The sequence below is a fragment of the Rana temporaria genome, chromosome 3 (genome assembly GCF_905171775.1).
Source record: "Rana temporaria chromosome 3, aRanTem1.1, whole genome shotgun sequence".
Taxonomy (NCBI): domain Eukaryota; kingdom Metazoa; phylum Chordata; class Amphibia; order Anura; family Ranidae; genus Rana; species Rana temporaria.
In genome coordinates, this window is record NC_053491.1 from 373,970,238 (window position 1) to 373,986,010 (window position 15,773).

At 45.0% G+C, this 15,773-nt stretch overlaps 1 protein-coding gene across 1 annotated transcript in view; it reads right to left on the reverse strand.

Annotated features, from left to right (window-relative positions):
- Positions 1-15,773, reverse strand: part of OVCH1 (ovochymase 1) — a 92,578-nt gene that overhangs the window by 69,348 nt on the left and 7,457 nt on the right. Inside the window, exons 3-6 of the mRNA XM_040341684.1 lie at positions 9,827-9,918; positions 6,185-6,282; positions 3,983-4,152; positions 3,685-3,780 (exon numbers count right to left, since the gene is read on the reverse strand). Coding sequence (XP_040197618.1) covers positions 3,685-3,780; positions 3,983-4,152; positions 6,185-6,282; positions 9,827-9,918 — 456 coding nt within the window. The remainder of the gene's footprint in view (positions 1-3,684; positions 3,781-3,982; positions 4,153-6,184; positions 6,283-9,826; positions 9,919-15,773) is intronic.

Sequence of the window (15,773 nt, forward strand, 5' to 3'; positions counted from 1 at the left end):
ATAGGCTTCCTACGACCGACGTAACTTGCCTACGCCCTCGTATCGTGGGCGCATATTTACGCTGGGCGCATTTGCCGCTCCCATTGATTTTCTATGCACATATGCAAATGAGGGAGCTACGCCGATTCACAAACGTACTTGCGCCCGGCGTATAATATACGCGGTTTGCGTAAGTCGTACGTCCGGCGTAAAGTTATTCCCCATATAGGAGGCGCAAGTCATGCAAAGGTATGGACCAGGGAACACAGCCGTCGTATTTTACGTTGTTTACATTGTACGTGAATATGACTAGGCGTAGGTTACGTTCACGTCGTAGGCAGTGATTCGACGTATCTTAGGCAGTTGTTTTGACGTGATTCTGAGCATACGCACTGGGATGCGGCCACGGGATGGTGCATGCGCCGTTCGTTTTAAGTACTTCTATGACGCTTGGCCCATCATTTGCATGGGGTCACGCCTTCCTCCTACGCTGGCTTACGCCGAGGAAACCCAGTGTAGATTTGAGAGCGAGTGGGAGCGAGTGCTTTATCAATACTGTGCTTGCCTCTCTGCGCTGCGTCGGCATAGCGTATATTCGATACGCTACGCCGGCATAAATATGCGCCAATGTATGTTAATCCGGGCCATATTCTTCTCACCATTATATAAAACTAATACACATTATGAAAGACAGACTATATTAATAAAGAGAGAAGCTCAAAACACATTTACAATAAAAACAGTTTTACTAGGTAGCCTTTGTGCTCTCTCTCTCTTTGTATTGTTTCAAAACACATGTAAGACACCTGGTGGTTGAAGGTAATATTATTTAAACTCCCGGGATAAACGGAATTCCCGGGAAATGTTAATGATTAGGTATTGCCTACCAATGAATAAGGAACACATACCTTTTGGGCAGAGCTTATTATAATTTTTATGATCTCATTGGTCGGAGATAGTATTTAGGACAAGAAAAATTAGATGAAGGGAGAGACACTCGGGCACACACCCTGGGGGGATGGGGGGCACTGGGAGATGCGCACACTCCCAGACAGACTGACACTCACACCCTCAGATACACATGCACCGATACATATATTTATATTCATGAAGATTCCTGAACACCTGATACTTGGAACTCAGAGGTTGCAAGAAGTAATTCCTCTTTAAGAGTATCCATTTTGAGAGCCACGGCAGCCATCTTAACTCTGGTAACCAGCCATTCGGAACAGTAGCCATTTTGGAATGGGTAATTATATTGTATGTTCATTTATGTTCTCTCAAATATTGATGTATTGAATGTTCCACAATTGATAATTATTCTCCCAAATCAATATCCACCTTATAGATTTTTCTCTAAAGATTACTTTTTGCATAGTTTCCAATTGTGACAAAACAAACGTCAATTTTTTTTCACATTGTTAACCACTTACTTACCTGCAGCATAGTAACGGTTGGGCGTGTGAATTACAGACGTTCTGTTTAATTGTCATTTTCACAAGGTTATTGATTCTACCGAGAAGTTATGACGGTAGTATGTCAAAAGGGACTGCACGCCCATTTTTCGGGTGTTTTTAATTGATTTTCAAGATTGGTATTTTAATTTCATGTACGGTAATCATTTTTTTTTGTCAACCAATAGATGTAACTATTTTGTATGATCACAGGTCTCCGTGAATACATTTTATATGTATAGACTGTGTCATAGGTTGGTTTTGAATCTTAATAATATCCTCGTTAAAAATTACTTAATGAATACTGTGCGGGAAATCTGTCCCTAAAAAGCACAACAGAAACTTTTTTTTAAATCGGTGCAGCGTTTAGGACGGTGCTCGTCCTCTCCCACCTCCTGGCCCTTCCCATCAGTCTGGAAGGTCACTCCCCTCGTCAAAAAAAAAAAAGCCCACCAACATTGACCTTCAGGAGTTTTAAATACCACCACGAGTCACTTTATAACCTGATGGTTCTGCACACCCGGTGGAGAAATATACATCTTAAAATAAAACGAAAGCCTCAATTTCAAAAACTACGAGTAGGCAAGTATGCAATCTCTCTTTAATCTCTCTTCTGTAATAAAATAAAATCTACCTGCTTGCGCAGGTAGAAGTCACTCGAGTCACCTTTTTGTGCCCAATCTCCGGATTTGGGGACCCGGTACCGGCCAGCCGTAGGTCTCCTGGACCCCAAACTTGGCACACATGTAGTCCCTCTGCCTCTACAAGTGTGCAAAGTTTGTTGTCCGGGGGACCTACAGCTGGGGAGCACCGATTTTTCAAAGCTGGGCACCCCTTCCATAGACTCCCATGTTAAACGGTAATTTCTCTGGTGACTTTTGGGGACCCGGTACCGGACGGTCATAGGTCCCCTGGATACACATGTAGCCCCATTTCTCCTCTACAAGTGTGCAAAGTTTGTTATTTGGGGGACCTACAGCTGGGGAGCACCAATTTTTCAAAGCCGGGCACCCCTTCCACAGACTCCCATGTTAAACGTCAGTCTAGTCATGGACACAGTGAGGCATGGGCACAGTGAGGCATGCACGTGGACACAGTGAGGAATGCAGATGGACACCCTAGGCTTATACTCAAGTCAATAAGTTTTCCATTTTCTTTGTGGTAAAATTAGGTGCCTCGGCTTATATTCGGGTCGGCTTATACTCGAGTATATACAGTAGTTGTGGGTATTGGCTCAAGACCTCCATTGCAGAGATGGAACATGGAATGAAAAAGCCAAAACGTCCATAGTGCAAACCAATTAATAAAATAGAACATTTTATTATTTTATTAAATGGTTTGCACTATGGAAGTTTTGGCTTTTTCATTCCATGTTCCATCTCTGCAGTGGAGGTCTTGAGCCAATACCCACATCTCCTGTTTATGGCCAAGTGTGCAGGCACGCTCCTGCTAAGCGCATGAGATCATTTTCTAATCAAAAAGATCCATGGAGTCTGGTAAGCACATTCCCCTTCTGTGCACTTTGGGTGTCTTATCCTTGCGTATGGTGAGGGAACAAGTTTGCACTGTCTGGACAATAATCCTTTTACAGCAAGATTTTGTTTTTTGTTGGTGGATGGATTTTGGAAGATAATCACATTTTAGTTTTTTTTTTTCAATTGGGACAATTTATCTTTTTTGCTTTGTATATTTTTCCTTAAAAAGAGTCAAACACTTTCTTTATGGACTTATATTATGTGTGTAATACTTTTTGGTGATTTATTTTAAAGATATATTACCAATAATTGTATATCACTGGTTTATCCACTTGGGAGAATTTGATTTGTATTTTTCTCACTTTAGTATATTTAATATTTATGAGTGTTTCTTATAACCACTTTCTAGCGCCCTCCTTTTTCACTTCTCACTTCGTAGCAAGAATTCTATTTTTTACTATTAGAGGAGCAGCTTAATAATTTAATTGAATTAATCACTTTTAGATAATTGGGGCGGATTTATTCTTTTTATGTACGGTAGTTATTCAATATAAATATATCACTTAAAAGTTAAGTTATACCAGGTACACCAACAATTCTGGATGCATAGAAATCTAAAAGGAGGTAAAAAAAAAAATGACTCCGAGATGCCATAACTCAGAGTTCCTTGCTTTTGGATTTTGTGCTGGAAGTGAGGACATGCAAGAACATTCTAATATAAGAAGACCATTCTGTATCTTCAAGTACACATAAAAAAAAAAAAAAGGGAAACCTACTTTCCCCAACTCTCCCCCATCCACTGGAGATACACAATGTCCCAACTTCAACCTTCTCCTCCACCTGCGGTAGACAGATCCGCTGCACTTCAGAACCTGTGAACGGGAGAAAAGGCCAATGCTTCGTTGTGAAAAAAATAATAATCTACTTCAGGCTAAGTGTTCTCAGGTTAAACTGTCCTAAAGGTAGTTCTGTAATGTTGCAGATGTTTTGCTTCTCAACCAAGTGCAGAACAAATCCAGGTTGAATGTGACCCTCTTCTAGCAACTAGACCAACTAAAATCTTTCTTGGCTCACCCAGGATGATTGGCTTAGAAAGGTAAAGCAATGCAACATCATAGGTCATACTTCCATCAGGTCGATATTTTGGGTGAATCTTTACACTTGAGACTGGGATATCTTGTTGTTCATCATCAATGGCAGTCCGATCGTTTTCTCCAGCAATGACAGTCAAGTGACTGACCTCACTAAAAAACATTCAAAATGGCAAAATGGTTACTCCATCACAGATCGGACTCTCCTAAAGCAAACCACCCGAACCCCCAGGAGGTAAACGCATCACCTGCAGATCATTGAACTGCCTTGAATTATGATTTACAAAGACAGTATGGATATCTGGCAGAACAATGAATTTATTTAGAGCTCAGCACTCTATTAGTTATTAATTTGGATGTGAAAATTATGGTGTAGATTTGGTCGTTTCAGAGGGGTCATTGATCTTTATAGGTATATATTCACTTAAAGTGGATGTAAAACCTCTCCTATACCCAGTGAAGTGAAGTGAACAGCCTCTGATGATAGAGAGATGAAACCAATCCTCCTACCTAAGTTTTACATACATATTTGCTGTCTTCAGCTTTATATATTCTTTAGAAAGTGCACATCGTGTTAGAGATTTTATCTTTCTGTTCAGCACTGGGAGTAGATTGTTGGCAAACAACTGTATCGGTACCCCCGTAAGGGCTGCTGAATGTTGTGGTACGTCTGTCACCCTGCCCAGTCGCTCACTTCACAGTGGGCATTTGGCGCCTAATTAAGCTCAAAAATCAATCAGTCAGGCACACCGTTCTCATTAACCCTCAGGCAGAAAACCAGTCCTTGAACTTTGTTTTTGTATTTTTATTGAGGGGAATAACTTGGATGGGGATTGAGGACATATGGGATGCCCACTTGATTGAAGAACAAAGAAATAGGGACTTCTGGACTATATGCATTCCGTATATACACCTCTTCCCTTCCTCAGTCTCAAAACCAGCCATCACTGAATGCAGGCCTGACACTGGCTCAGCCGGCCCAAAGCAAATGCCCTTTGCAGACAGGGACCGCAGGCCCCTTTGGTGTTGCAAAATGTAGATAATGCTAGCGGTCCACATGGCTACTGCTCCCAGCATCACACCTTTAGGCCCTGCCACCAACCCTTCTGGCTGCAGCTGCCTCTCTCCACTGCCCCTGCCACCGCAGTCCTCACCACTGGCTCTGCACCCATCCCAGACTGCAATCTTCCAGGCCTCTTATGCCCTGTACACACGATCGGTCCATCCGATGAAAACCGTCTGATGGATTTTTCCATCAGTTATCCGATGAAGCTGACTGATTATCAGTCGTGCCTACACACCATCAGTTAAAAAAACGATTGTGTCAGAACACGGTGACGTAAAACACAACAATGTGCTGAAAAAAATGAAGTTCAATGCTTCCAAGCATGCGTTGACTTGATTCTGAGCATGCATGGATTTTTAACCGATGGACATGCCTACAGACGATCGTTTTTTTCTAAAGGTTTTTTATCCATCAGATAATTTTAATTTTTTAACTGATGGATAAATAACCGATGGGGTCCACACACGATCGGTTTAGTCTGATGAAAACGGTCCATCAGACTGTTTTCATCAGACAAACCGATCGTGTGTATGCGGCATTAGGCGTGCCTCCCCAGCCCTCTTGGCTGTGACCAGTTGTTCCTCCCTGGACACTTGCAGAGCTCTCTTGCTGTCCTCTTTGCTCCTGTGCCTCCTGTCCAGGACTTTACCTTGTGTTGTCAGAAGGTCCAGTTCACACCCAAGCCCAGGCCCAACTTCACACCCCCAGGCCATAGAGCTCCCTCAAAGGCCACAACAGCCTAGTTCTCCATCTCCAGCTTCCACCCTGAACTCCTCCCAAGCTGGGCTGACCCTGAGTATTTACTCTTGCCACCCGAGTGTACTGACTTATTTCACCGTGGTTCTCTTGAAAAGGAAAGAACCTTTAAGTGTTCACTCGTCTACTGTTGCATAATGAATAAATTAAATATCCATTGCAGAGAGCATCCAGTTTTGTACCCACCATGGCAGGCCTGCAGACTTGGGAGTGCCTTGATTTTGCCACCAGACAGGCATGGTAACTTGTAACTACCAAAACCTGAAAGCTTGGTTCTGGGTTAGGCAACAATACAATATATAGGTCCGCTTCCACACATGAGAATATGATCAAAATGTGCCATTTATTAAGATCTGAACATACCTGCTCAAAGAATAAACACAATGTGCAGAAGTCACCACCTCAGTTGTCTGCACGATGCTTCCTCCACAGATGTGTTTACCGCGATACTGCAGAGACACCTGGACAAAAAAGGCCAAAATTATCTGCTGGTTCTTAAAGCATGCAAAACGTCCAGAGCATGAGAAAATGTCAGCCATACATCAGAAACTCTTTATTGAGATGAGCGTAGCCTTGAGGCATCACCATTGGAACTGTGAAATTGTAAGAGGTCTACAGTGATCTTGAGTAGGCCCAATAGTCTTCTGGGTCACAGTACCTCTAATGGGAAACTTACAGAATATTCTAGATTTACTAAACATTTGGCTTTATCAAAGTAAAGTCAAAGCCCATCTCCAGTCATTAAAAAAAAAAAAAAAAAATTGGATGGAATTTGGAAGACTTAGAACCTCTGTTTTATTGCCATTTTTTGTTGCGTTTATGTGCATGTGGATTATTAGTACTGTCTATATGTGATGTCAGAAGGTCTAATCTCAGTCCATTATTGGCCATTTTCTGTGGGAAATGGAACGAAATAATGTGTTTTGTGAAAGAGGAACTGAGGATCAAGGCCTTTGTGACATCACAACTTGGATAGGTTTGCAGCCTGAACTGTCCAACTGTAATTACCACATGTGAGGTTGTCAGAACCTTGTATTTTTGGTCACTAAAGCACCCTGATCTTTAGGCAGATGAAGTTACCTTGGTCCATTGTTAGGGATCAGTTGATTTCATTCTAAGTCTGTAATTGCTGCACTTTGCCACTAGGTGGCTGGGCACTTGGTGGCATTAGATAAGACCAGGGCAATGCAAGGTCAGATTATGAGTATATGGGGTAGTTCAGCCAATGGGCAGGGGTTTTCTTAAATCCCTTTGGCCTGCTGGGAGAACCTATATATGTGAGTGGAGTCAGGTGATCAGTATTCTGTGCCACCTGGATGGCTGTCTGGGTGGACGTGTGTTGTACTGCCCAGGCTGCTAGGCCAGAGTTTGGGCCTATCCCAGGCACATCTGGCTGCTAGGCTGTCTGAGGGCCTATCCAGAAGCAAGAGAGCAGCGCAGGGTTGGAATTGCGGCTTGCAGTCCAACCAGAATTGACAGTTCTGCCAGCCGGAGAACCTGTCATGGTCGGAGGTAGAGGGAAAGCTGCGGTCACTAAGGGACCAATAACTTTATTACCAAGGACCGCAATAAGTAGCTGAAGTACCGGAGCAGAATTCTCACCAACAGGGGAGGGTAAAGAAAATTGGGAAACTTCAGCAGGTATCAAGCCAGGAACCCAGCCAGGGGAGGCAAAACTTGCAGAGAAGCCTTGTGTGTCAAGCCAGGGACCAAGCAGGCCAGTGGGGTGAAGCTTAAGAAGTATCTGGCGTGCCAAGCTAGGGACCCAGCGGAGAAGCAGGGGTGATGCTTGAGGAAGATGCTACGGTGAAGATTGGAGGAGCTCAAGGGATTCAGTGGCAGTAAATCATTTAAGTCTAAAGAGAGACTGGGAGCTCCATGGGTTGAAAAAATACTAGTAGTGATTGTAGTGGAAGTGAAGGAACTGTTAAAGACTGTTGCCAAAGGAGACATCATTCCTACACATGCAGATGTGGCATCTTGTTGGATGCCTTTCCCTGCATGACTGTCTTCCTGTAGAAGTCTCGGAGTCTGCCAAATTAACATTGCAACCGCCTAAGGGTGTCCTGGCCCTAAACCCTCTCTCCCAAAGTTCTGTTCAAGAGAAATCAAATCTCTTTGCATTCAAGAAGTGTCTGGTGCCCATTAATCTACTTTACACTACTTACAACCCACTCTATATGGAAGGATGTCAGCAGCTCTTGGCTCTGGAGGTTTTCATTAGACTGAAGGAGGCCTGGTACCTTGCTACACTCCTATTTGAAAAATGTCACCCCATTTCCAGCCCAGGTTTCCACCCAAAAAATAATGAGACCTGGAGGTGGCAGTCTGCGAATATTACATAACCCTTTTAAATTTCAGCTCCTACCACCACAGACACAATATTGTCCATCATCACTTAAAGCTAAATTTCAAGCAGATAAAAAAATAAATACGAGCACATTTTTATCCAGGTATATGTTCACAAAATTATGGCTTGGCTTTAGTCTGGGGATCATTTGGTTATTTGTTGTGGCAGGGATGTCTGGATCACTTGATGGGCAGACTAAAGCCTTGTACACACGGTTGGATTTCCATCGGACAAAGCGTAGGAATCTTGTCCAAAGGGCATTCGCCATGAACTTGTCTTGCACACAAACAATTGTCGGCCACATGGTTTTTCAGCTCTTTAGCGCCACCCTTTGAGCAACGTCTGCTAATGTTGTGTTATGGTTAGTGATCGGGTAAATGGAATAGGCATTGATTTAGTCAAACATTTATTCACAATTATCAAGGCATATGTTTCTGATTGTGCTATATGTATGTATATTAATATTGGTTATATCTGTTAGTATGTGTATATTGTGTAGCAATATACTTTTGACTGTTCAATAGACTAGAAATTGATTAGGCAAATAACAGGATGTAAGCCAATGTTACTTTCTGTTCCTGAACAGATGTCATTCACACCTCTCCATGTGAATGACATTATCTGCCATTTCTTCCCAGAGAATTTGGAAGTGACATGTAAATGCTAAATGACCATTTGTCTTCTGAATGTAGCCACATTCAGAATGCCTCCCCTTTGAAAGTGTATAAATTGGTTAGAGGCTCTTGGACTCAGTAGAACAGATATTTTGAATGTATGTCAGTATATACACACTGTTCTCCAAGCTTTTAGAGTTTTCTAGAAGCTTGCTTGTATATTAAATACATCTTTTTGAAATCAATTTGGATTCAGCAGTCAACTTTACTGAAAAACTTTAAGTTAAAGTTTTTCTCTGTCATTAGCATTGCTTCCGAGCATGCGTGTTTGTACTTTGGATTTTTTTCCAACGACTTCTGTACATACGATCGGATAATCCGACAACACATATTTGTTGTCGGAAAATGTTAAAGCTTGCTATCACACATTTGTTGGCGGAAACAGAAAATGGCCAACAACAATTGTCTGATGGAGCATACAAAACGATCAGATTTTTCGACAACAGCCTGCCATCAACCTTTCCTCTCTGAAAATCCGATCGTGTGTACGGGCCTTTACAGATCATTGGGAAAATAAGAAAGTAAACATTTGAATTTAAGTTGTGTATTTAGCCAATTGCCTGGAGCTCAGCTTGAGGCTGCATTCACACCTGAGCATTTTCAGCTCAAAAACCCCCCAAAAAAACATCTGAAAAACGCCCCAACAAGCAAAATCCCATTCCGTTTAAATGGCACCTGTTCATATCTGAAACGCCTAAAAAAACACCTAAAGCTCAAAAAAAGAACATGAGCTTCTTTCGTGCAGATTACAGGCATTGTTTTGCTTTTTACATTGATGACCTGTACAAAAATCGAGGCAAAAATTGTGGTACAAAACGTGGCAAAATCACGGTAAAAATGCTCAGATCTAAATGCAGCATTGGATGAACGTCTGACATTTTCAACATTTTTTGGATACAATTATTTCATTAATATTACACGTTTCTTGAACGTACTCTCTTTTTCACCCTAAAACCCCAATGCTTCTCTCATTCTACCTACCGTCCAAGGCTGTCCGCCTGCCTCAGCATCCTCTCCCCCAATGATACGTGAATTTTGTTGGAAAAAGTTTCGCTTAATGCCGCACTTCACCCCTGAAGGCAAGAAAAACAGGAATTAAAAGAACACCACCAAACTAAAAGAGCTTAAAGCAGAACTCACAATTTTCCTCCCGAGAACAGGGATGCATTGTGCATGTAAATGAATCACAACCAGGGGTCAAGTCCTGGGGAAAAAAGTGTGGGAACTCCCACCCAAGATCCACTCCCCCACCAAAAAAAATAAAAAAAGCAAGTTAGGCTTACCGGTAACTTGTTTTCCAGAAGTCTTTCAGGACAGCACCTCGAGAGATATTGGCTCCTCCCTCTCCACAGGAAACACCTTCAATCCAAGATCTTTAAAGGGAGGCTCCTCCCAGCACACATCAGTTGTTACCGAGAAACCTCCGGCCCCGGCTGGAACACATAAACACATAGGTTAGTCACAGCGTGGCACATTAATAATTATATATACGGGCGGGATGCTGCTGTCCTGAAAGACTTCTGGAAAACAAGTTACCGGTAAGCCTAACTTGCTTTTTCCCAGGGCGTCTTTCAGGACAGCACCTCGAGAGGATACCAGAGACTTACCACCCTAGGGCGGGACAACAGCTTGTAGGACCTTTCTGCCAAATGCTTGATCCTTGGCAGAAATAAGGTCCAACCTATAATGCCGTACAAAGGTGTTAAAGCTTGACCACGTCGCCGCCTTGCATATTTGGTCCGGGGTGGCACCAGCTCTCTCAGCCCATGAGGTTGCAAGCGCACGTGTAGAATGAGCACAAATCCCTTCTGGCGGCACTAACTCTGAATGCAAATAAGCCTCCCTGATAGCTAATTTTAACCATCTGGCTATGGTGCCCCTTGAGGCCGGGTGGCCTTTTCTTTTGCCCCCAAATAAAATAAATAGTGACTCTGAACATCTGAAAGGCTCTGTTATTTTGAGATAGCAAAGCCCTTCTCACATCCAACATGTGAAAAAAAGATTCTTTCTCCCCCACGGGGTTGGAACAAAAAGTGGGTAGCACAATCTCCTGAGAGCGATTGCTCGCTGAGGCTACCTTAGGTAAGAATTTTGGGTATGTTCTAAGCACAACCCTATCAGAAAATAATGAAAAATACGGTTCCCTTACTGACAGGGCCTGTAGTTCGCTAACCCTGCGAGCTGAGGTTATCGCGACCAGAAAAAGAACCTTCAAGGTAGCATCCCTAAGAGACGCATCACTCAAAGGCTCAAAAGGCTTTACTGCTAAAGCCTTTAAAACCACCGATAGGTCCCACTTAGGGAAGCCCTTGACCCGTGGCGGCCTAGCCCTAGAGAGGGCTCTAAAAAATCTGGCTACCAACGGCTCTGAGGCTATGGATCTTTCCAAGAAAACTGCTAAGGCGGACACCTGCACTTTTAGGGTGCTGACCGCTAATCCTTTGTCCGCTCCATCCTGAAGGAACTCTAGGATGGCAATAAGACTGCTCGGCTCCCTGGCTGAAGCATTACACCAGGACGTATATACTCTCCAAACTTTAGCGTAGATGGCTCTCGTGACTTTCTTCCTGCTATTTAACAGGGTAGAGATCAGCCGATCTGAAAAACCTTTATCTTTTAAGATCTTCCTTTCAGAAACCAAGCTGCAAGGGAGAGTCTGGATACGTCCGGGTGGAATACTGGACCCTGCCTCAGAAGATCTGACCTGAGAGGAAGATGCCAACATGGTTCCGTTGCCATCCCTAGGATTGCTGAGAACCATGCTCTCTTGGGCCAGTAAGGAGCGATCAAAATAACTGGGACTCCTTCTTTCTGAATCTTTCTTAGGACTAGCGGGAGAATCTGGAAAGGGGGGAAAGCAAAGCAAAGGCGAAATCTCCATGGATGCGCCAGAGCATCTATCCCCAGGGACCCGACCCGCCTGTCCAGGGAAAAAAACCGAGGTACCTGGGCATTCTCTCTCGAGGCAAACAGGTCCACCTCCGGTTGACCCCACCTGTTGGAGATTTCTAGAAAGACTTCTGGACTCAATGACCACTCCGCCTCCCGAACCTGATGTCTGCTCAGAAAGTCTGCCACCACGTTCAGTGATCCCCTCAGGTGCACCGCTGAGAGGGATAGTAAATTCTTTTCTGCCCACTGTAAGGTGCTTTCGGCCAACAACAGCAGGGGCTTGCTTCTGGTGCCCCCCTGTCTGTTTACATACGCTACAGCCGTAACATTGTCTGTCAACACCTGAACATGGTGGCCTACCAGATCTGGGGCAAACCTCTGTAGAGCTAATGAGATCGCTCGTAACTCTCTCCAATTTGAGGACCGAACCGACTCCTCTTTTGACCAGCAGCCCTGAATGAAATCCTTCTCCAAGTGGGCTCCCCATCCCCACGCACTGGCATCTGTTGTTAACCTTTTTTCCACCGGGAAAGACCACAACAGACCCCTCGAGAGGACCTGCTGGTTCTTCCACCAATAAAGGGATCTTTTTACCCGGGATGGAATCTTTACAAGATTGTCCAGGGAGCTGAGACTGTGATCCCAAGATCTTAGAAGAAAACTCTGTAAGCAACGGACATGCAGTCTCGCCCACTGTACTGCCGGCATGGTCGAGGTTAACACCCCTAAAGCCGACATTACCTGTCTTATAGTTATGGGCTGGTTGGACTGGAGCCGAGAAATGGTCTCCTGGACCTTGGCTTTCTTTTCTAGGGGTAGAAACATTTTCTGGCTCAAAGAGTTCACCTGATAGCCCAGGAAAATTATTTCTTGAGTGGGTACTAGAGATGATTTCTGAAGATTCAGAATCCATCCCAGAGATTCTAAGTGACTCTGAGCTTTGGACAAATCCATCAGCAGTTTTTCCCTTGACGGGGCAAAAATCAATAGGTCGTCTTAATACGGGATTACCGCCACCCCCTGTAAACGAAGCGGGGCCAAGGCCTCTGCCATCACCTTGGAAAATATCCGTGGTGAGGATGAGAGCCCGAAGGGGAGAGCCCTGTACTGTAGGTGTTGGACCACCCCTCCTCTCCTTACCGCTAGTCTGAGGTATCTCTGGGATTGCGGAGCGATTGGGATGTGCAGGTAGGCGTCCCTTAAATCTATTGACGCCATGAAGCAACCTGGCGTCAATAGATTCCTTACCGAAAAAATAGAGTCCATTTTGAACCTCCTGTACTTGACTGATTTGTTCAAGGGTTTTAAGTTTAAGATCATCCTGAACTTTCCCGTGGGTTTTCTCACTAGAAACACATGGGAGTAAAACCCCAACCCTTGTTCTGCCTGAGGCACCTGCACTATTACCCCCTGCTGAATAAGCTCCTTTAAAGAGGATTTCATGGCCAGGGATTTTAGTGGATCTTTTGGGAAGTTTGTTACCCGGAAACTTTGTGGTGGGGTCTCCGAAAATTCTATCTCGTACCCCCGGGACAAGGTGTTCAGAATGTAACCATTGGTGGTTATCTCTGACCACTGCGGAAGAAATTTCTGCAATCTTCCGCCGACCCGGGTCACCGAGTCATTGAGACTTCTGGGGCTGCGCAGGAGGATTGAAAAGGATTCCTTTTTTCTCCTTGCCCTTTTGGGCTGCCCAACCTCTCCTATCCCCCTGGGGTTTGTTGTTTTTGTCTTGCCCTCTTTGCTGACGAAAAAACCGTCTGGGAGGTTGCCTCTTTCTCTTGACGGGAAAAGATCTTTTCTTATCCGCGGTCCTATCCAAGATGCTATCCAACTCAGGACCAAACAGGAGGTCTCCTGAAAAAGGAATGCCGCACAACTTATTCTTTGATGCCGCATCCCCTGGCCAGGTTTTTAGCCATAACGCTCTCCTGGCAGAATTTGCCAGAGCCGCGGACCTAGCTGACATTTTTATAGCCTCTGCTGAAGCATCTGCAATGTAGGCTACAGCTGTGGTTAAGGTAGAAAAAGAATCCAGAATCTCTTCTTTCGATGAATCAGCTGAAATATGAGCTTTCAACTGGTTCATCCAGAACTCCAGATTCCGGGCCACACATGTTGTAGCCATGGCAGGCTTTAGACCATTCATGGTCGATTGCCATGCCCTCTTTAAGAGTAGATCCATACGCTTATCCATGGGGTCCTTAAGGACCCCCATGTCTTCAAAGGCCAAGTCTGTTGACCTGGACACCTGCGAAAAAGCCGCGTCTAGTCTAGGAACTTTGTTCCAGACTGCTGCTGAATCTTCCTCAAAAGGAAAGCGCCTCTTATGAGCTTTAGGAAAAAAGGGCTTCTTTTCTGGATCCTGCCATTCTCTAATTATGGCCTCAGAAATTACTGCATGAACCGGAATGACCCGCCCTTTAGGTTCACCTAGACCCGCATACATGCGGTCATGCAAGGTTAAATCTCTTTTTTCCTCAGTCAGGCCCAAAGTAACCTGTATGGCCTTGATTAAGCCTTCCACTTCCTCCAGGGATAATTTAAACTTTGAGGGTTGTCCTATCACCTCCCCCTCCGATTCCTCTGAGTCCTCGCTACCGTGTTGGTCCCTGGGACCTGAATCCTCAACCATAACAAGTTCAGGTACAATCCCTGACTCCTGCGAAGATTGGGAAGTGGATGCTTGAGGGGTGGAAGGCGCAACTAATGAATCACGCATAGATTGGAACGTGCTCAATAGCTCTTTTTTCGCTGAGGAGATCAGATCATCCCGCATGGCGGCTGATTCTTCCTGAACTAAAACATCAATGCAAGCTTTACACAGTACTTTCTTCCAGCTATCGCTCATCTTTGATCTACATGATGGGCATTTTCTTCTAGTGTCGGATTTAGCCTGAAAAAAAGCACAGAAGAAAGTAGGGGGACCCTAGTGAGAACCCTGTTCCCATATGTGGTCCCCTAGCAAAGGTGCACTAGTAAAAGACAGCAGCCAAACCAGTGCCCAGACAGGCCCCCCAAAGCCACTGGGGGGGGAGAAAAAAAGTTGAGACCGACCCTCCACCTTAAGAAAAAAACTTAGGGCAGAAAAAACCAAAAGGAAGGACACTTACTGTGCTGCTTCCTGCTGAGGTCTTGCTGGTGCTTGTGCCTGTCCCCACCGCTGGATTCTCTGCCGTTTCCATCTCAGAACGCCAGCGCTTCACCCTGTGGCTTGTTACACCTTCTCCGGAGACCAAAAGCGCCGTTGCGCCGGACCGGAAGAAGGAAATCAGCACCAGCTCCCGCCCCGCCCCTTCCTCTAGCCGAAAGCGCCGGAAATGACGCATCACACCAGCGACCGCGCTGTATGAAAAAAAATGGCGCGAATCGCGCGCGCGGCCGCCGGACGCCATCCCAGCTTTTCGTTGGCTCCACTGAGCACGCTACCGTGGAAGGGGGAGCCCGGCTACTAACCGCCACCGAACGGGTAGCGCGGGGAGCGGACGTCTCACAGGCAGATGCCTGACAGGTAAGAGGGAAGCGGTCCCACTGGACCACAAAAAAATATTTACTCCCCTCTGGAAGGTGTTCCCTCCGGGTCGGAGGAAACACAAAAACTGATGTGTGCTGGGAGGAGCCTCCCTTTAAAGATCTTGGATTGAAGGTGTTTCCTGTGGAGAGGGAGGAGCCAATATCTCTCGAGGTGCTGTCCTGAAAGACGCCCTGGGAAAAAATGATACGCTCATATGCATAATTACTAAACCGCATGTTTTTTCTAAAGCAAGTTTTTTCTAAATCCCGCGATAACTCACGGCAGACCTCCGCAATGTCTCCTGGGAACAATGACAAAAGCTCCCAGGAGACATTGCGGCATCGAGGAAGTGACGGAATACCCGCACACTACCCGATTAATCCATATACAGGAAGCGGGCAGTAACATAAAGGATTACTAAGGTTCGCCTGCCCCTCACAGTGACTCGAGCTGGGCATCGCTGGTTAGTGAAGGATTGGCTCGAGCGGACCGGCTGCTCTCGGCTGCTCTAGTCCTGCAAAG